The 21,602-nt window shown below is 38.6% G+C and overlaps 1 protein-coding gene across 2 annotated transcripts in view; it reads right to left on the minus strand.

Moving 5' to 3' along the window:
* Positions 1-21,602, minus strand: part of LOC127661429 (guanine nucleotide-binding protein G(o) subunit alpha) — a 146,748-nt gene that overhangs the window by 40,348 nt on the left and 84,798 nt on the right. For both annotated transcript variants that reach the window (XM_052152136.1, XM_052152135.1), the window contains exon 4: positions 9,758-9,918. In XM_052152136.1, coding sequence (XP_052008096.1) covers positions 9,758-9,918 — 161 coding nt within the window. The remainder of the gene's footprint in view (positions 1-9,757; positions 9,919-21,602) is intronic.

A 21,602-nucleotide genomic window follows, 5' to 3' on the forward strand; every position in this document is an offset into this window, starting at 1 on the left:
TGCTTGCCAGCTCTAACCCCCCCCCCCTGCTCTTTCTTTCTCACTCTCTCATACACCATCTCTCCTTCTTCCTCTCTGGTCTCCCTCCACCCTCCCTCTGTTTCCTGCTGCTACTTGAGTGCTTTGCCTGGCAACACCTCTCAGTAGCCTGCCTGCTGTCTCCTGCTCTCCATCAGAGAGAGAGAAACTGAAAGATGTTCAGGAGAAGAACTATCAGGAGGTTAGGGCAGATTTAATATAGTGGAAAAATGGTCTAGGTGCTGCAGGACAACTACAATGGGCCAATCCTCTAATTCTTGAGGAAGTCTGAGATGGGGTTAAGGTGATATGGAAAGAAATGAGGGAGACATAACCTCTAGAATCAGTGCTGTTTGATAGTCTGATAAGTACTTAAAGGAATAGTTCACCCAAAAATGAAAATTCTGCAACAATAGAACTATATGTTCTTCTGTTAAACACAAAAGATGTAAGGCAAAATGTCCAAGCTGTTTTTTTCCCCCATAAAATCAAAATGGATGGTGATTATGCTGCCAAGCTTAAAGACCACACATTTTTTTTTTTTTAATCACCCTGAAAGTAGTCCATATATCAAGTTTGCTATATACCAATACTCCTAAAGCTATAAGATAAATTTGTGTGAGAGAAACACCAAAATTGAAGTTGTTTTCCACTTATAGGCACATGAAAATGACATGGCTGATTTCACACAGTGAGGCATTTTTGAGGTGAAATGCCCACGGTGTGGTAAAAAAAAAACCCAAAGAACCTTCAACCTGATCTTAATCGAAAGTGTCATAAAAGCATGTATGAGTAACTACTTAAAGAGATGGTTCCCCCCAAAATGAAAATTCTCTCATCATTTACTCACCCTCATGCCATTCCAGATGTGTATGACTTTTATATCTGAAAGCCATATGTGATGTCTGATTAGTCACTGCAAAAAATCCTATTTTATCAAGTGATTTTGTCTTTCCATTTAAAATGGTCTAAAAATCCTTAAAACAAGATATATTTACTTGAGAAGCAACATATAAAAAATTTAGACTTGCTTTAAGAGAATGTATCTTAAATAGAAGTGTATTTTGTATATAAGTGTATTTTTTCACTTGGTTATAATTCTGAGTGCAGTAAAAACAAAATATACTTATATTCAAGATCGATTCTCTAAAAGCAAGTCTAAATATCTCATATGCTGCTTCTCAGGTGAATGCATATTTTTTTAAAGGATTTTTAGATATTTAAAAATATTTTTATTTTTAACCCTTGTGTGTCATTTTTCAAAAAGTTACTCAGAGGTCCTTAGAGGATAAAACTGTCTACGTCAAAAAACTGCCATAACCACTTTCAATTAGATAATTTTTTTTTTAACCAACATCATCGTCCTGATCTTAACTTCCAAATATTCATTAATTTTCAGGATTTTAACCCTTTAAATGCCAGTTTGTTTACATAATGCCACTGTTGTTTTTACACACACACATACACACACACATTTCTCAATACACACTTGCAAAACACACTCTGACATCCATACAAACACACCCACACAATTTTAGCTGCATCATATATTCAATTGGTCTGCAGTACTCTATAATACAGCAGCCACAAAGTAGGAAAAAAGCATGTATTTTCTCCATAGGCTAAACATGAGAAAGATGGCACCATCTCGTGGAAAATATAAGAAATAAAAATGTTGAAGCCAGGGCTCCGGAATTAAAGCATAATATCATGGAATTCATGATTTTATGGTTTAATGGCACAAGGATCAAATATTGCAATATAATGGGTTTCAATGGGGACATTTTTGTCCTGAAGGTCCTGAGTGTATCCGTTTTGTGTACACAGAGTATTATAGATGTATTATAGAAACTGAGGTTGAAATATCAAAATTCCCCCAAAATTTTTATATATCTGCATTTAAGATGTAAAGCTGGGATGTTTCTTTTAACCTGTTGATACACAATTCCCCACATGCAGTGGTGACGTCACTCTGCTTACGTTTAATATATAATTTACCATCTATAAATATAATGAATGTTAACAAATTTTACATCTTTTCAAAGGTCTAAGGGTTCAACATTGATATCCAATCTCTGTTTCATGATAGCAATGCTCCAAAAACAGAAATTCAGTTATTTGTGCCAGGAGTACAAATGAAAACATGCAATATCAAAACGGGACTTCATACATTTATGAAAACACGATCGCCAGATTTATCCTGTTTGCCACACTTGGGTCAATTTTCCTTGTCAAGCGTTCATTGAAAAACATCCAATAGCACTTTTTGTCCATAAAAGTGATAAATCTGAGAATTATTGATATTTTCCATTGTTTACATGAGATCTCGCCTGAAAGATTTACCCTTTGTCATCTTTATTCAACAAACTATGCAATCTGAGCAGCATTCATGTTGTAAAAATGTATATTATCTTATATATTAGAGTCTCATAAACAAAATGAGCGTGTCTCCAAAGTCTATTTTTAAAATTCATAATAGCCGAGAAGTGCAGTCAGATTTTGTGTGGTCTTGAAAGGTGGAGCCTTAATTTTACTCTGTACACCAGCATCGATTTTACAGAGAACATTTTGTTTCTCATTTTTTGTTAGATCATCTTCAGATTTGAAACATAACTTCTTTTGACTTGTGGCTTTGAGAACATTGTATTTTTGTGTTGTCTTGGCACTTTTATTATTGTTTTCTTTTAGATTATAAAAACATGTTCAGCACAATATATTTCCATTTAATATAAACTTCAGCTTCTCTAACTTAAAAAAATAACAACATATATTAATTCTGAAACTTGGGAAATACAGCTTAAAGTGTCTTTCAAAATATACTACAACTGTGTCCATACTCCAAAGGGTCCAGTAAATACAACCATTTAAGTTCAGGTATGTCATTGTCATGGTTTGTGCTCAAAAAGGGTGTGTATCAACAGGTTAAAGATGCTCGACATGCAAGTTTTGCTTCAGAGCGGCAGCTCCAGCTACATTTATTCCACAACGAATGTGCTTCTGTATTTACTTATTTTGTATTTTTGCACTATAATTCCCACATACTTTGCGATCTACATCAAAGAAATTCTTTGGAATGTTTAGAGTTCATCTGGACTGTAAACTGTGTAATTCTTCCTCTCCTAAATCAGGCGCGAATTTACGTTAAATGAGATTAAAAGACTATCCGACAACGAACATTTTTGTAGATTTTTTTTTGTTATTGCGGACGTTGTCGATAACGTTGACTACCGTAATTTCCGGACTATAAGCCGCAACTTTTTTCCCACGCCTTGAACCTCGCGGCTTATACAATGACGCGGCTAATATATGGATTTTTCCCGCTTTCAAATTTTTATAAAAATAAAAAATTCTGTGACGTGCTCAGTTTTTTTTGGCAGGATGAAGCTTTCATTAGACCAATGAAATTGCCGAACGGGTTAAGGTCAAAACAACTGTTTTTGTTTACTGTTTAGATTAAATCGAGCGCGCTCAAACTTCCCATCATTCTGATTACGGTAGTCATTTTGTCACCCTCACCATGGCAAAGACATGGAGAAAAGCATATGATGCTGCTTTCAAGTTGAAGGCGATTGATCTGGCTGTTGAAAAGGAAATAGAGCTGTTGCACGGGAGCTTGGTCTTAATGAGTCGATGATAAGACGTTGGAAACAGCACCGTGAGGAATTGACTTAGTGCAAAAAGACAACTAAATCTGAGGCTATACTCCGACACCGAAGGAGATGACTTAAGTGGTTTCAGTGCACAGGACGAGGAAGATAGTGACCAATGACTTGGTAGGCTACTGTTTACTGCATATGTTTTATTACAAGCCGTGTGTGGCAGCGGGGGCGTGGTCAAGCGCTCGTCCGGGAGAGAAAAGCTGTAAGGGCGCTTACACCTGCGCTAAATTATGTCTAACACCGGTGTCTAATTTCAAGTGCCCTGCTTCACGTGTCCTTCTTGGGAAAACTGTCACACGGGCACCAGTGTGACAGTTTTCAGCAGAGCACTTGACGTTCCAAGTAAGGCTTAATGGCCACAGCAATGTTTACAATCAATTTTATAAAGTTTCTCAATTCTTCTATGCGCCAACACTAGACTGACGTGTGTCACTTTCTCAGCTCTGTGGCTGCTGCCTTTTTATGCCGCTCTCCCCATGCTTACTGAAATTAGACACAGGTGTTAGACATAATTTAGCTCCGGCGTAAGCGCCCTTACCGCTTTTCTCTCCCGGACGGGTGCTTGACCACGCCCCCGCTGCCACACCGTGTTTCGTTAAAGCCTATTTACAAGCCGTGTTTCGTTAAAGCCTGTGTAAAGTTCATTTGTTTCAATGTACCGGTAGGCACCTGCGGCTTATAGACAGGTGCGGCTTATTTATGTTCAAAATAATATTTTATTTAAAAATCAGTGGGTGCGGCTTATATTCAGGTGCGCTCAATAGTCTGTTTTTCAGCCCTTTAGGCTGAAAAACAGTCCACCAGTTTTGCTACCAGACAGTTTTATCACATTTGAACAATCTTGTAAATATAGTTGGTTATGTAATGCCAAAATTAAAATGTACCATCTTACAAGTCATGCTCTACATGTATATGAAAAGTATTTAGATGTCATAAAATAGAATTGTGTGAGGAACAGGGTGAAAAGTGTTTTTGAACTGATAATCTGCTCTTTGACACATGATTTGTATGAATGGAAATAAAAGCCGTTGTTGTAGCGCCTCTAGTGTTTATTTCACCAAGAAACTGCCTTGATATGTACAACGAGTCTTGTAAAAATTATTTTAGCAAAAATATAGTTAAAGTGATTCTAAGAGACCAGTTTGCATAGTCTATCCCCAAGAGAGCTGTAGCTGTCAAATCTCATTTGTGGTTGAGAATATTCAAACTTGCTACGACTGGTCAAGTAAACTAGTGCTGTTTAGCATAAGTCAAACCAGGTGTGATGCTTCTAACAGCACCATTTTCAGATTAAACACAATCATGAATCAGCTCCTTTAGTGTTTGATGGAGGAAATTAAAAATAATACTGAGTCAGAATGACATATATGATGTGCATAAGATGACAACATTTTCCTTTTTGATTAGAAATATTCCTTTGAAGGCTTCCTGCTTCCTTTCAATCGGTTTGCAACTGGGTGAACTACACCAACATTAATCTTTTCTCGAAAGTTTTTTGACAATGACAAATTACCTAATTGCCAGGATCCAGGTTATTTTGATCATGACAGTAATTCAGTGTATTACAACCACAAAAAATATGAGTTATCTAATGTGAAACTGTTAAATCTGTCTGAAAAGCCACTGATGGTTACTCTCAAAGTATATTACGTGGAATATTATTCACAGTATGTCAGCTTACTGTCCTAAACTTCAATAACAAAAAAAATATATATATATATATATATATATATATATATATATATATATATATATATATATATATATATATATATATATATATATATATATATATGCACTCTAGAAATGTCAAGAATTAAGGTGAAATCTGTGCTGTGTTGAAATACACGAAAACTACAAGAGCTACCAAGCTGTAATGTGAACGCAAAAGAAACAATTCTGGCAAGAATTAACCCTAGGCAATTGCGACTTTATGCGTCAGAATTTAAATGTGTATAACAAGAAATGTAATGAGCTGAAATAAAATTCTCTTAAGCTCTATTATGGGAAAAAGTTACAGAAGAAATGAAATTAGTAGACATTTTCTTATATTGAAAAATTTAAGAGAGCAGGAACAAACCGAGAAGAACATGGTTTGCTCATTCCTGATATGCTGTACCTTTTGAACTGTGCAACTGTGAAAAAAAAGTAATTATGTTCAAGTTGTAATTTAGGGCACTATTTCTATAAAAGGGTATACCAGGCTTTCAGAAATATGCTGTGATCAAGCTCAGGCACTTGCACTTTATTAATTATGACATCTTTATTTACAAACTTGCAAGAAAATAACAGGATGACTAAGAGGATGGAATCTAAAAGGATGGAAATAAAAAGCTAAATTTAGCTATTGCTCAGTAAGGAATTGAGAGTTAGCTTACAGGATGTCAACTTCAGTTATTTTTGATAAATATCGCTATTATCAAACTGATTTCTGTCATTTTATCAAACAGAATGTAGCGTTTTAATGTGACAACTAAAGAGACATTCAGGCAGTTCAGCGCAACCAATATAACAGAATGCTAGTGTCAAGAGATGCATTTATAAAGTTTAAATGTTCTTTTAAGTTGACACAGTGTCTAAAAAAAAACGTGACACTCCTGTGCGAGACACTACAAAAACAGCAAGGCACAGCATAATGGTCAAAGACTTTGCATGTTTATATAAAAAAAAAAATCAGAATTGGCACCAAGGCATGTTTGGTGTGAATGGCCTTTAATACCACAAAACCGAAAATAATTCATAAAATTCATTGCTAATACTGATGTTTGTGCAGTATTTTTTCCCATTTCCTTGAGTTAGATTTCATGAAGGAACTTGCTATTTTATTTAAAGTGATTTTACAAAAGACTTAACAGGTTGGGAAGTGATACTGAAGAAATTAAAAAAATCTATTAATTTATTGACAACAAAAACATTTTTATTGTCATTTTAAAACATTTTGGAAACATTTAGATTTTTCACGAAAATGTCCAGCTTTTGACAAATCATGGCAAAAATAGCAACAACAGCTCAAACCAAAGTTGTGATTTCCAAAATATGATTTGACTTTTTTTTTATTGAGTTTAATATTTTATCAAATAAACACTTATATGTTGGTTACATGAAAATGCACTGGATGACCTACTGTAGCTAAGGAAAAAGTGGAGGGGCCATAAAGGTGGTTCTGAAGTGAGCGATATCAGAGTAGGAGGCAAGTGTGAGAGAAAGAGAGAGGAAGAAGGGCAGAAATAGTGGAAGTTTAAGACAACGATGGAAAAGCTTTCCAGAGAACAGATGACGATACGGCTCTCGGCTAAGAGAGATTTATTACAATATCCCACTCTGGTGCAGACTCAAGGAGAAGGCCGCTGCCGTGCCTCATGGATCAGAGGCCAGTCAGAATGTGCTCTGAAATGTCTCCTGATATATTTAATTGTTCGATGGGCCTCAGGACAGGACAGACAAGCCGAAAGTCTAAAGAAATGTGGAAGCCAGTGTACTATACTGTACCCATGTTGTGGGAGAACAGGCCATAAGAATATTTCTCTACAAATTCAAAAAAGATTTGAGAACACCTTTCTTTACAGTAACTGATGAGAGAGGTTTATTTTGACATTCAAAATGTACCTGTCATCCCAAGGAAGATGAGGGTTTACCAACGGGGAAACCATACCACGGAAGATATATCAAGCGGGGTTACTCACGGACAACCAGCACATTTGGAGCACCTACCCCAGTACATACTGGGCCGGCATCGAATTTCTCAGCTGAATTCGCCTGCCACAGGGCTAAGGAAGAAGGACATTCAGGGTCATAAGGCACGCTATCATAGAGACTGAGTCTAACACCATCCTGAGAAAAGAGATGCTCTGAACCGGGGAGAGCTTGCTCTTTTCCCAGTTGACCCAAACCCCAACCGGCTGAGGTGCCCGAGCACCAGGTCTCTGTGCGCACTCAACAAGTCTCGAGAGTGAGCTTGAATCTGCCAGTCTTGAGATAATTGAGGATGCGAATCCCCACTTCCCTTAACAGGGCAAGAGCTGCCTCTTGACTTTCGTGAAGGCACGAGGCGACAGTGACAGACCGAAGGGAAGGATCTTTTACTGGTACGCCAGGCCCCCGAAGGCAAACTGCAGAAAGGACCTGTGCCCGAGGGTAAAACCAAGACGTGGAAGTACGCATCATTCAGGTCCACTGCCACAAACCAATCTTGATGCTGGACGCTCACCAAAATGCGTTTCTGCATCAGCGATCGTGGCCGTCAGAGGCGGAGAGGTAGCAACCGCAACCAGGAAATAAACACAGATGGAAAGGCATCTTTAAAAAGACGCTCTCCATCGGTACCACTCTTTTAGAGAAAATATACTCCTTTATTGCAAGAATACTGTATATACTCTGTTAGGCTGTCGACGTGCCCTGGGGCGTTCGCTGCACTCAATCTGTGCACAAGGGCGAGAAACTGCTGTAATGCACCAAAAATCCAACAGCATGCATAGGTGAATGAACCGGCAGTGGAATTCAGCCTCTTTGAATTAACCGCTCGGCTCTGAAAAATAAATCTGAATGAGTGGTTGTGAGCCAGCTCCTTTTATACCTGTTTGTCCAGGGGAGTAAATTCCACTCGCCAATTCCCATTGGCCTTTTCTCAAAAATCTGAGGTGTTTGGGGCTCCCAAGTGCAAACCCTTAGTGTCACTACATCGACACAACGTCAAGTGAGTGACAGATAGGGAACATAAACACAGGTGTACAGCAATGTTTCCTACACCAATATTCTCCTCCACTGAATCTACACCTCACCGCAAAATACTGTGTATGAGGTAAAAAGACATGGATAAATACTGAAGTGATTACTGAATATCTGACTCACAGACTGGATGTTTATATTACAACATGTAGTTGAAGATAAATAACAAAAGAGTTTAGTTGCAATTAATGGTGGAGGTTTTTTAAACTACTTTAAAATGCAAAAATTACAAAAGTGCTTTAGGGGCTACCGTACTGCAAAAATTGTATTCTGTAGGAAACACCGGTGTACAGTAGAATGTACTGTAGACAGTGTGACTAAATGGGTCATCGGATAAAGATAAGTATGTAAGCAGACAGTACAAACAATTGCAGGGTTGTGAAAGGAAAGGACCTTGTTCTTGAAGGTGTACATTCACAGCATCTTTTGCAAATTATATTCAAATTGAAGAGTCCGAGCTTTCAAAATCCAGCAAGGTCACCATAGCTGAACAGGCTACTAAAGCTGAATGTGGCAATATTAATGCAAGATAAATCTGTCAACTATAAAATTCATTTCTCCCAGTTCCAGACAGCAATTATTCACAAATTTGCTATTTTAGTATTTCATTTGGAATTTCAGTTGCAGTTGAATTTGAAATTTTGTAAGGTATTTCAAACACCATTAGAAAAGTGTTTTTGTTTTGTTTTTAAGAGTTACTGAGGGTTATTCATGAGATGTACTGGGCTTAACAGAGGGCAGAATACTTGTGAAAAACTTGCTGATGTTTATATGCAAATAATGTAATAGAAAAATGTCTCCCCAACCTTTCCAGCGAAGTCCTTTTTTAGCACCCTAAAGCATTTCCCCTGCCCACATTTCCTTCTTAGAAATATAATCTACACTGTTGATCTGCAAGCAAGTAATTTGTCTTCATCTAAATATTACTTCCCACAAGGACAGGCTTCCCAGACTAGAAGAGTAAACCACGTCAGATCCAAATATAATGCTGACTAAACACTTTCTATGCTATTACACATACGCGCACAAACTCAAGACCTTACATCAGCGGATACTGTAATTACATCTGTGAATTTATCTCTCCCCCTGGAGTGTGTTCTTATGTCTTGGCTCATGTCATACACTAAAAGCAACCTGCTAAAACAAAAATTGGAAAGAGCGATTATGAATATTATACTTTTGATGCTGCTGAAAAAGTTTAATTTGCAGTCGATAAAACCTATACCCCATGGAAACTTCTCTTAAATTAACAGGACTACAGTGTGATATAATAAAATATTGGCATATTTAGGCAGAATGCTTTCTTAATGAAGTGTAAAAGCACTAATAGCACTTCCCAGCAGTGCCTTACTCACTATTGGGCGGAGTCGTTGAGTTGGTACTCGCGGGCACGACTGAAGCATTCCTGGATGCCTGAGTCAGACCACAATCGGATCATGGCAGACAACAGTTCCGGGGAGTAGGGCTCAGTATCTTCCATACGGCTCACGACATCACACACCATCTTCGCATCAGCCTGTTAAAAGAGCACATAAACAGGCGTACATCCATTAATGTGATAATGAGACTTATGAACACATTAGGCTGAATCGCTCTACTAAAAGGGAAGAAAATCACAATGCGATATATTTAAATGTTTCTCGTAGAAAGCAGTGAGATGAAATGGAGAAATGGAAACTTTTGCTTAAGTCTCCTGCTTCTCAGATTTTTCTCTGGAGAAAGAGACCCCAGTAATCTTATGAGGGTGTTTAGTCTGAAAAAGCTAGAAATAAGTACACAGGTGTCTCGAGGTGCATATTTTTAATTTGATACAGCATCAAAAATGTGGTGCTCCTGCAAGAGACATGGCACAACTAACAAATATGTCCATCTAGTGCACTCTTATTTAGAAAAACAAATATCAAAGATATTGCAAACAGACGAAAACCCCCTAACATGTGTCTCCTGGAGAGTTTCAGATGTGATCTTAAAGGGAGTGTTCACCCATAAATTATCTCCTCATTTAATTATCCTCATAAAAATTACTCACTCTAATGCCATCCCAGATGTTTATGCCTGCTGAACACAAAGATTTAAAAAATAATATTTCAGCTCTGTAGGTCTTTACAATGCTTGTAAATGGGTACCAAAAATGTTTGGCTCAAAATTGCACATAAAGGCAGCATAAAAGTAATCCATATGACTCCATTTGTTAAGTGTTTTCAGAAGTGACATGATAAGTCTGGGAGAGAAACAGATCAATATTTAAGTCTTTTCTTACTATCAATCTCCTCTTGCACTTTCACTTTCACATTCTTCTTCATTTGTTTTTGCCAATTTGAATTCTTTGTGTATATGGCCACCTACTGGACAGGGAGGATAATTTATGGTAAAAATGGACGTAAATAATGATCATATTCGCACCCATACTTATAATATTGTTTCTGAAGGCTTGGATTTAACCACTGGAGTTTTATGGATTACTTTTATGCTGCCTGAATTTGTATTTTGGAGATTCAAAATATTGGCACCCATTCACTTGCACTGCACCTACAGAGCTGAGATATTCTTCTAAAAATCTTAATTTGTGTTTAGCAGAAGAAAGTCACACATCTAGGATGGCATGAGTTTGAATAAAAGATGAGCAAATTTTTATTTTTGGGTGAATTACCCCTTTAACTATGTAATAACCTATGCTCATATTTGCAATCAAAATCAAAGATTTCAATATTAAATCAAACATTTCTCATTAAGTTCTTGCAAGACCAAATGATCTGAGCTATGCTTTCTACATTAAGGGTTGTTCACACTGACAAAGTCACCATCATAACTGTTTTGGTGACATGAGTGACAGCAATGTTGCCAATGAAACGATGTTGAGAAGAGTTCAACTTTATGCAACTAAGTTACACAATGCAGTGACAGTCAATGGGAGTGGAGGCTGCAACCAGAAGATTTAATCGCTGTCATTGTTAACTGGCATTGTTAACTTCAACAACTGTCTAATTTGTGTACATTTTTATTCCTCTAAAGAATTTTTAGGAACATCTGAGTCAAAGATAATGCTTCAATGAAAAATAACTGAGAACTCAATTTGTCTGTTACAAAACCTAGTGAACTTCCTTCAGAGGCAACACTTTAAGGCATCATTGTTACGCTTCCGGTTCAAAATGCAGCAGCCAGAGTGCTAACGAGAACCAATAAACATGATCATATTAGCCCCATTTTATCATCGTTACATTGTCTACATCTGTTAAATTCTGTATTAATTAATAAAATGTGTTAACTACATACAAAGCTTTGAATGGTCTAGCTCCGCAGTATTTAAGTGACCTTCTACCACGCTATATTCCATCACGTTCATTACGATCGAAAAAATCGGGCCTGTTAATAGTTCCTACAATATCAAAATCCACAAAAGGATGAAGATCCTTTTCATATTTGGCTCCTAAACTATGGAATAGTCTCCCTAACACTGCTCGAGATGCAGACACACTCATCTATTTAGCCAGGCATACAGCTAATTTATACTCCAACCCACAATTAGGCTGCTTTAGTTAGGTCTGCCGGAACCAGAAAGTAGAAACATTGATCATGATTTATAACACTGCAATAAATTGAATGGCATCTATGCTTATATCATTTTATTTGTTTCCCTGTCTCAACCTCGGGACTCCTGTCCTGAGGTCACCAGAACCGGCTGGATCCAGCACCATTCCTGATTCATGTTGGACTCCACTGCTACATGTCGTTGAATGATGATGACTAAATGCAGCCGGTGCCAGCCAAACATCACTTCAGTCTATTTTGATGGACTTTAGAGGATGAACTGATGCCAACCCAATCATAAGACATGGGATACTCCATATGCTTGTCTGGACCTTGGATTTAGGATGGACCACACCGAACGTCACCGAAATTACTGGCCAGCTTGAACTGCGTTTCACATCCCTGATCTCTGCCTGCATCACCTCGAACTATTGATTGACTACGATCTTGAAATGGAATGCATAGACTAACAATTGCCAACAAAAGCCTTCATCAGCCAATTTACAAGGACAATTGCATCTATGTGAACTTCTGCAGTTAATCCAGAATGGACTTCAAAGACATTAGTCATTAATCATTAATCTTACAGTTCAAACAAAATCGATGTTTAAACACTGACCCTTAACACTTACTTAGTTTAATAATTTTAAACCATGACTTTAACTATACATAAGTAATATTTACATCATATTCATGATGTTAGCCAGAGGGGAACTGGCCCCCACAGTGAGTCTGGTTTCTCCCAAGGATATTTTTCTCAATTAATCAACATCTTATGGAGTTTTGTGTTCCTTGCCACAGTCGCCTACAGCTTTCTCACTGGGGTTATTAATACAATTATTATTTAATTACTTATTTTTAAACACGATTAACAATCGTATTTTATCAAATTACACAATGATGATTCATCGACATAATAGACATTACAGTTTTATTGTCTGTTAATGCCTGATCTTCTGTAAAGCTGCTTTGATACGATGTGTGTTGTGAAAGGCGCTATACAAATACAATTGACTTGACTTGACTTTTGACACGAAGGCTGTTCCAAACCGTAGGTATCTTTAATTATGCTGCATGCTAAGATATCTAATTTTGGCCAAATTCGAAGGTAGCATCACATGTATCCTTCTCCGACTAGGCGATCCCAGAATGCACTGTAATAAACGGTGGAAAAAATAAATCCAAGATGGTGAATGACGCAAGAGAAATTTTGATTTATAAATATAGCCTACTTATAATGCATTCAATAAAAATAAAATTGTTGATAATCTTTTTAATATGATAGAAATATTAATATTTCTATCTAAAAAGTGTGTGTGCTATGTGTATTTATGCTCATTAGCCTATTGCACTGTTCCTGTCGCATAACCCGTATTGAAATCAGATGCGAGTCGAGCCTCTTGTGCGCAGCGCATAAGGAGCGCTATTTGAATGACGCGTGAAGTTGCCGCCTTTGTAGAGTGTTCCAAATCGCTCTCTTATGAGGCTCCATTTCAATTAGGATGCTGCCATAGAAGACAGCTGCCTATGTAGGCAGGAGACAGTGAGAAAGCTCACTATGTTCTGGAACAGACCCAATTAATCCTCCTGAGCTATAAAAGTACATTTTGGGCAATAAAATTAATGTGTCAGGCTACATGGGGATTAAATGACTGCACTGAATATAGGATAATCGTCAAATTGTTTATTGCTGTAAGTAAACTCTTTGCATCCACTGAGTGTTTTATAAAGCCCTTTTTATAAGCTAGCTTTGGCTAAAAATAGAAAACCTCTTTGGTCGGTTATCTTTGCATAACAACTTTGGGGTTCTACAAACTTACACAAGAGCAGAATGAGAGAGCACAGCGGAAGGGAGGATATAACAGAATCAGCTATTCTCTAGCTCTATCAACTAAGTGACACATTATTGTTATTATTCAGCTTTAGCTGCTCCTCGTTTGCATAAAGTGTTTGCAGCATTGTTCCAATTCAAAGTGAGGAACATTGAGGAGACATTTTTATGTGTTTTTGAGCTGTAGGCTTTTGTTTTTTATTAACTTATAATTGGATAACTACATTAATATTATCTATGTATTTAGCTGAACCAAAACCATTTACTGTTGTATTTGTGGATAGTTAAGGGCAAAACTCAAACCAAACATCCTTATATTTTAAATTATGTTTTTCTGAGCCAACAGTGTAAGGCAGTGTAACTCATTTAGCTAAAGCAATGACCACACAATATGGGTATGTATGTGTATGAGGGGGATGCTGATCCCTTTGTTGCTATTCTCCATGGTGTGCTTCCTGTGATGATTAGACTTTTTTCTACAGTGAAATCTGATGCAGAGATAGACATCCACACACGCACAAACGCACGCAAGATACACATTTAACTGACTGTCTAAGAAAACTGTTAATTGAATATCTTTCACCATCTTTATTTGATCATCCCTTAAAAAAACAGCAAAAGATATTTTCTTATTAAGTATATTGTCTTGCTTTTTTTTCCAAGTGAAAATATAAAAACCCCCTTAAAACAGGATAAATTTACTTGAGAAGCAAAATTGCCAAAGATAGAGGATTTGTTTTCAGAGAATATAGGCCTATCTTGAAATGTATAGGTCATATCTAAATGCAAAAAAAAAAAAAAAAAAAACACAAAGAAACATATTGCCTTAGAAAAATAAATATAATTCAAGGTATAGTCTCTGAAAACAAGACTTGCTTCGGCAGTGGCTCCGAGTCTCCTGACATTAACAGAATTTTCAATGCAGGAAAAACCCTGAAAATGTCACATACAATCCTGCCTTTAAAGGGTGCTTAGATATGTTAAATGGAAAACAAGACAAAATTACCGATTAAGCAAATACATTTTCAATAAAAGGTGAAGGAAAAGTGAGATGAAGTTGTGAAATGTAGTGGAAGACAGCTACATATTATGAGGTAGGACCAAAGTTATCTAGGGTTGATACATCTCTAAAATATTTTTGAAAATATTTGTCAGATTTCATGTGATCATCCTATTCTGACTTCACTTCTGGTTCCTTATTCATTCTTCACTCGCTCTCACTTCCTCTGTCGCTCCTTATGACATCACTCCCGTTTAAAACATGGGGGGCAGTTCAAGAAGGCCGGTCTTGCACCCTTTCCCGTTTCAAATGTGAGAAAGACTAAAGTGTTCACACACTGAGGAAAGAAAAATTATGGGTGCATGGAAATTGAAATGGCGAGAATAATGAGCAAGCTTGTTGCTAATTAATCCACAGTTAATGCAAAATGTATGTGTAAAGTTTCTCTACTATAGAGGTGCAATCAGATATATTCCGTATGAATCAGATAGTCTTCCATATGACTTATCAATAGGGACAGATATTTCTGCCATCTCCATGGTGATGCAGCAAGGGCAACATCAGCAGCAGGAGGCCTTATGATTGGCTAAGGGAGCCTTCCCTTCCTCCTTCCCTGGTGAGTGTGACCTTTGAGAGCAAGTCCTCTGAACTCAGCATGACTGAACCTTCTGGAGTCCTTATAACACACACACACACACACACCATTCTCTAAACTGCATTCTTTTCTAATAGACAAAACAAAGATATTTTTTATCAATTAAAAATAAATGTTATATTATTAAAGGAAGAAAATGAATGAATAACAATTACATTTAATCTAAAAATCGAAGGATGACAGTAAGTGAATCATTTAGTCACCCTCATGTAGCTCCAAACCAGTTCTTCATTCTTCAGTGGAACAAAATAAGAGATGTTAGGTAGAATGAGAGTCTCAATCAGCATTCTCCTGCATTGCATGGAAAAAGATGCAACCGTATCCTTCAGTGTTCCACTGAAGAAAAAAAAGTCAAAAAGGTTTGGAAGATGAGGGTCAATAAATTATGACAGAATTTTCATTTTGGGGTGAACTATCCCTTTAAAGTTGCACAACATGAGGCAGAGGATTACCGTCAACAAACACCCTTCTGGGCATTACAAGACATGAACTGGGGCCCAGAGTGATAGACAACTTTGAGCCTTTATAATGGCTAATGCCTCATATGCCTCCCCACAAACCTCCATTCCCAGGGCATACTTTCTAATGGGAGCATTTTTGCCATGCATTTTTATTTGATTACAAAAAGAGTCTAGAATCCAACCACAAAAGCTGACAGTTGCTGACAGAATCAGCAGACCTGCACCTGGTTCCTGTCTCTCTGTGCACTTCATGCAGTTATATCTGTCACTAATGTCACAAAACTGGTCACGCCTCTCATTATTCATTCTCTCAACCTACTCCTGTTTTATACATTTTCTTACAGGGGGGGGGGGGTATACAACGCTAAAAGAGCATGTGATTTCTGAGTGATTGCCTATTGAATTTAGATCAGGCTCATAAAAACACATAATAGTTATTCATTATGGCCTATTATGGAAACAGTGTGAGGAGAGAACTCAACGCACTGCAGATTTCAATTGCAGATCAGTCAGTAGCCCAGCATGACAGACAGTATGCTTATAGACACCCTGACTCTGCACCTGGTATTAGGAAAAACCATTGTAAGCGAGCACTGCAAACCCATCATAATTACTAAACGCATATACAATGGAACTGTCATTTGGCAGTAAATGGTAGTTTCCTGAGACTGCATGTCGAATGCTGAGGGTGTAGCTGGTTGGCACCACATGATGTTGTCTCTGTCTGGCATTGTTACCACAATACGCAATAAGAATACTGGCTAGTTCATCATAGTAGGACTGGGTATCGCCAACTACCTCTTCATACATTAAACATTGCAATATACAGTGGGATTAAAAAGTCGTATCTGCCTCATTAAGCTTTCATTAAGCACATAAGAAACTCTGTGGATCATTCTTAAATCATGTTGGGCTAACATGGATCATCTGATTTTTCACAAACTTGTGAAGTACATACCATCATTAAAGCAAAAGCAGGTCATACCAAATACTATGAAATTCTGAAAAGGTAATTTTTCAATTTCACTATTCACACAAATTGCTGGCATTGGTGTCTCATAGAATCTGATCTTGTATGATATAAATACACATAAATAAATACATGTAGATGCAGTAGTAGAAAAATAATTGTGATTTATCACTTTATAATTGTATCAGTACAGTACTAATCTATAGGCATTTCTCATATGAGTATGTATGATGTAAAGTACAGTAAGAATCAACATAGACTCTAACAGTAAAGATCTAGAGTTGTATCAGTTGGCATATTTTTATGAAATATGTTGTTTATCTTTTATTTTTTACTACAAGCTGTCAGCTATTGTTTTTAATAGTCACATGTCTGTCATCAAGTCAACGAATACTCTGTACAAAAACCACAGGTTTAATGATCATGGCAAGCACAGATGTGGTCACTAAAAACCAAATCCCTCCCAGATATTTCGGGCATGAACAAAAGTAGTGATGTCCACTTTAGGACCTCTATTAGAACCTAATGGGCTCAAAGGAGGCAAAAGAGATGCTGTCATGAAACTTAAGTTTTTTTAAGACATGAACAAATACATTTAAAACCATTGTCCATACCAGAGCAAACCTACACAATCTCAAAATAAATAATGTAGTCCCCACAATGTGTATGTGTGTGCGTGTGTGCGTGTGTGTGTGTGATGTTGCATTTTACATTAAACTTTATGATAACTGTAACATCAGAAGAGATTGCTGCACAACTCCACAAACATGCAGGGAGAAGGCCGTGTTGAACAAATGGGTAAGGTCATGTTGAGGCCTGCACTGACTAATACTAATACTCTAGGATATTGAATGGATGAGCATATCTGTCACTTAACTTTATGCAACACCAGTGGGATGACAGAAAAGTGACTCACAAAGATGAGATGATTTGACCTAATAAACTGTATATGAGGCAGACTGTTACTAAAAACAGTCTTATTGCAGATCTACAACAGACCAAAATCAAAATCAAAATAAGCATATCCATATATATATATATATATATATATATATATATATATATATATATATATATATATATATAAATTACATTGCACTTTTTATTTCTTTAGTTCTCATATATTCCCATTTTCATCACGCAGGCTATTAGGACATCAGTTGCAGCAAATCGGAACGTGCATAGTGTGCCCAAAAATGCCGTGTAGGGAGGTAGCTGACTAGGTTTTGAGACTCAGCCATAGTCATGTCTGTTTTCGCATAGGTTATAGACAAGGTTTGAAATTTACTTTTTGGCTAACTGGCCACTTTGGCAAGTAGTTTTCTAAGGTCATTAGCCACTCAGCATTTTCACTAGCCAAAATCAATTTGCCTCACAAACAGTAATAAAGGTACTGCAGACTGTAACTGCATGCATTTGTAAGGACATTTTATTTAAACAAGAATTAGATTACTTTAGCAGGACGCAAGCCTAATGATTTAAGTCACCTTTAGAATATCTACAGGAGTAGGATAGAACAGCAAGAAAATTTGACAATAATTTGCACATAATTCATGGAAGTTTTAACCTCTTCATTCTTAATTGTGTTTGCCTATATGAAAGTTTACCATTGTTCTTCCATTGTTTTGACTTCCTCCTTGTTTTGAATAGAATGTTCTTTGTAGAATTAAAATGTGTCAAATACGTTTTGTGGTCTCTGATGGCCGCCACAATATCGCGTGAAGCCCGACTGAATCACACAAGTTTCGCTCTGCACTGTCCCAGAGCTCTGGTGGTCTTATCTCTGGAGCACGCTGAGGTGCGCTGCAGCAATAACGCGAAAGCATTCTTCAATCGCATTGATGTACGTGTAAGTTATGAGAGAAGAATTTAGTGCCTATAAAGCACTGGACGTGAGATGAATACAGTTAAATGTCTCCTGACATTCACAGAACTTTCAATGCAGGAAAAACACTGAAAATTTCACACACAATCCTGCCTTTATGTCTTTTTTAGAGCTTGGAAGTGTTGGTCCCCATTGACCTGCATTGTGTGGATATATTCACATCATATCACTTTCTCCAAGACCATCACCACACGCTCCAACCAGAAGCCGTGGATGACTGCGGAGGTGCGCACGCTGCTGAGGTCCCGAGACTCCGCCTTCAGAGCAGGCGATAAGGCAGCCCTAAGAACAGCTAGGGCCAAACTGTCACGGGCAATCAGAGAGGCAAAGCGTGCACACGCCCAGAGAATCCACAGTCACTTCCAGGACAGCGGTGACACACGGCGCATGTGGCAGGTCATCCAGGCCATCACCAACTACAGGACAACATCAGTTGCCTGTGACAAAGATGCCTCCCTTCCAGATGCGCTGAACAACTTCGACGCTCGGTTTGAAGTGCAGAACGACGTGATGGCGAGGAAGTCCACCCCTCCTCCCAACGACCAGGTGCTCTGTCTTACCACGGCAGATGTGAGGAAAACTCTACGTAGAGTCAACCCACGGAAGGCTGCTGGACCAGACAACATTCCTGGCAGAGTGCTCAGAGGATGTGCAGACCAGCTAGCAGATGTTCTTACCGACATCTTCAACATCTCTCTGAGCAGCGCTGTCATTCCAACGTGCTTCAAGGCCACCACCATCATCCCCATGCCAAAGAATTCTTCAGTGTCCTGCCTCAACGACTACCGTCCCGTCGCACTTACACCCATCATCATGAAGTGCTTCGAGAGGCTCGTCATGAGGCAGATTAAGACCCAGCTGCCCCCCTCACTAGACCCACTGCAGTTTGCGTGTCGTTCAAACCGTTCAACGGACGATGCCATCACCACAACCCTCCATCTGGCCCTCACCCACCTAGACAATAAGGACTCATCCGTTCGAATGCTGTTCATAGATTTCAGCTCAGCATTCAACACAATCATTTCCCAGCACCTGATTGGAAAGCTGAACCTGCTGGGCCTGGACACCTCCCTCGGCAACTGGATCCTGGACTTCCTGACTGGGAGACCTCAGTCAGTCCGGATCGGGAACAGCATCTCCACCACCACCACACTGAGCACTGGGGCCCCCCAGGGCTGTGTGCTCAGTCCACTGCTGTTCACTCTGCTGACTCACGACTGTGCAGCAATGCACAGCTCGAATCACATCATCAAGTTCGCCGATGACACGACCGTGGTGGGTCTCATCAGCAAGAACGAGTCAGCATACAGAGAGGAGGTGCCGCGGCTGACAAACTGGTGTAGAGCCAACAACCGGTCCCTGAATGTCGACAAAACAAAAGAGATGGTTGTTGACTTTAGGAGAGCACAAGGTGAACACACTCCGCTGAACATCGACGGCTCCTCTGTGGAGATCGTCAAAAGCACCAAATTCCTTGGTGTTCACTTGGCGGAGAACCTCACCTGGTCCCTCAACACCAGCTCTATCACCAAGAAAGCCCAGCAGCCCAGCAGCATCTCTACTTTCTTCGAAGACTGAGGAAAGCACATCTCCCAACCCCCATCCTCACTACATTCTATAGAGGGACTATTGAGAGCATCCTGAGCAGCTGCATCACTGCCTGGTTTGGGACTTGCACCGTTTCGGACCGCAAAGCCCTGCAGAGGATAGTGAGGACAGCTGAGAAGATCATTGGGGTCTCTCTTCCCTCCATCAAAGACATTTACAAAAAACACTGTATCCGCAAAGCAACCAGCATTGTGGACGACCCCACACACCCCTCACACAAACTCTTTACCCTCCTCCCGTCTGGCAAGAGGTACCGAAGCATTCGGGCCCTCACGGCCAGACTGTGTAACAGCTTCTTCCCCAAGCCATCAGACTCCTCAATACTCAGAGACTGGTTTGACACACACGTGTCCTGAGTTGCACTTTAATTACTGTCACTTTATAACTGTCTGCTACCTCAATAACTGCTATGTGCATAGAACACTATCTCATAGTATGTTATGTTTACATTTTTAGAAACTGTCATCTTTTTGCACTACTGAGTACTGGTCGGCGCTGCACTGTCTATTGTCCTGTTCATTGTCAGAAATTTGTTGTACTGTCCCGTACTTTTTGCACGTTTGCACGTGCACTTTATATAGGTATATATAGGTTTTTTATATAGGTATTTTTATTTCGTTGTGTTGTCTCATGTGGTCCTGTGTTGGTCCTTTGTTGTTTTTATGTAGCACCATGGTCCTGGAGGAACGTTGTCTCGTTTTGCTGTGTACTGTACTAACTGTATATGGTTGAAACGACAATGAAAACCACTTGACTTGACTTGACTTGATATCTCCATCAAAATATCTTCATTTATGTTCCACAGAAGAAAGAAGGTCATACGAATTTGAGACAGCATAAGGATGAGAAACCGATGAGAGAATTATAATTTTTGGTTGAACTTTTCTTTCACAATATAGCTCTACAAAGACAAAATGGATTTACCACATACAGTAAATGGCCTCCATCTGATGCTCACTGGGATCAACAGTACATTACAATAACTCAGCTGGAGAGTGCCACTATGTAAGGTGTTTCATTAAGCCAAATACCGCTTAATGCATTGATTTGTGCAAAGCACGGCCAACTCTGATGTGAAAGAAAATGGGCTTCCGCTGGTCATTCTCTGCACTTGAGGTAATAGTTGCAGGATGAAACAGCAGAAGAGAAATCACATCTTGATTTCTCACACTGTCACTCTGGTCCTCATTATTGTCTCCCCTGCACCCTTCTATGACCGTTTGTCAGTCTTAAGGGATAATTCACCCAAAAATTCTTTCATC

This window comes from Xyrauchen texanus, chromosome 21 (genome assembly GCF_025860055.1).
Source record: "Xyrauchen texanus isolate HMW12.3.18 chromosome 21, RBS_HiC_50CHRs, whole genome shotgun sequence".
NCBI lineage: Eukaryota > Metazoa > Chordata > Actinopteri > Cypriniformes > Catostomidae > Xyrauchen > Xyrauchen texanus.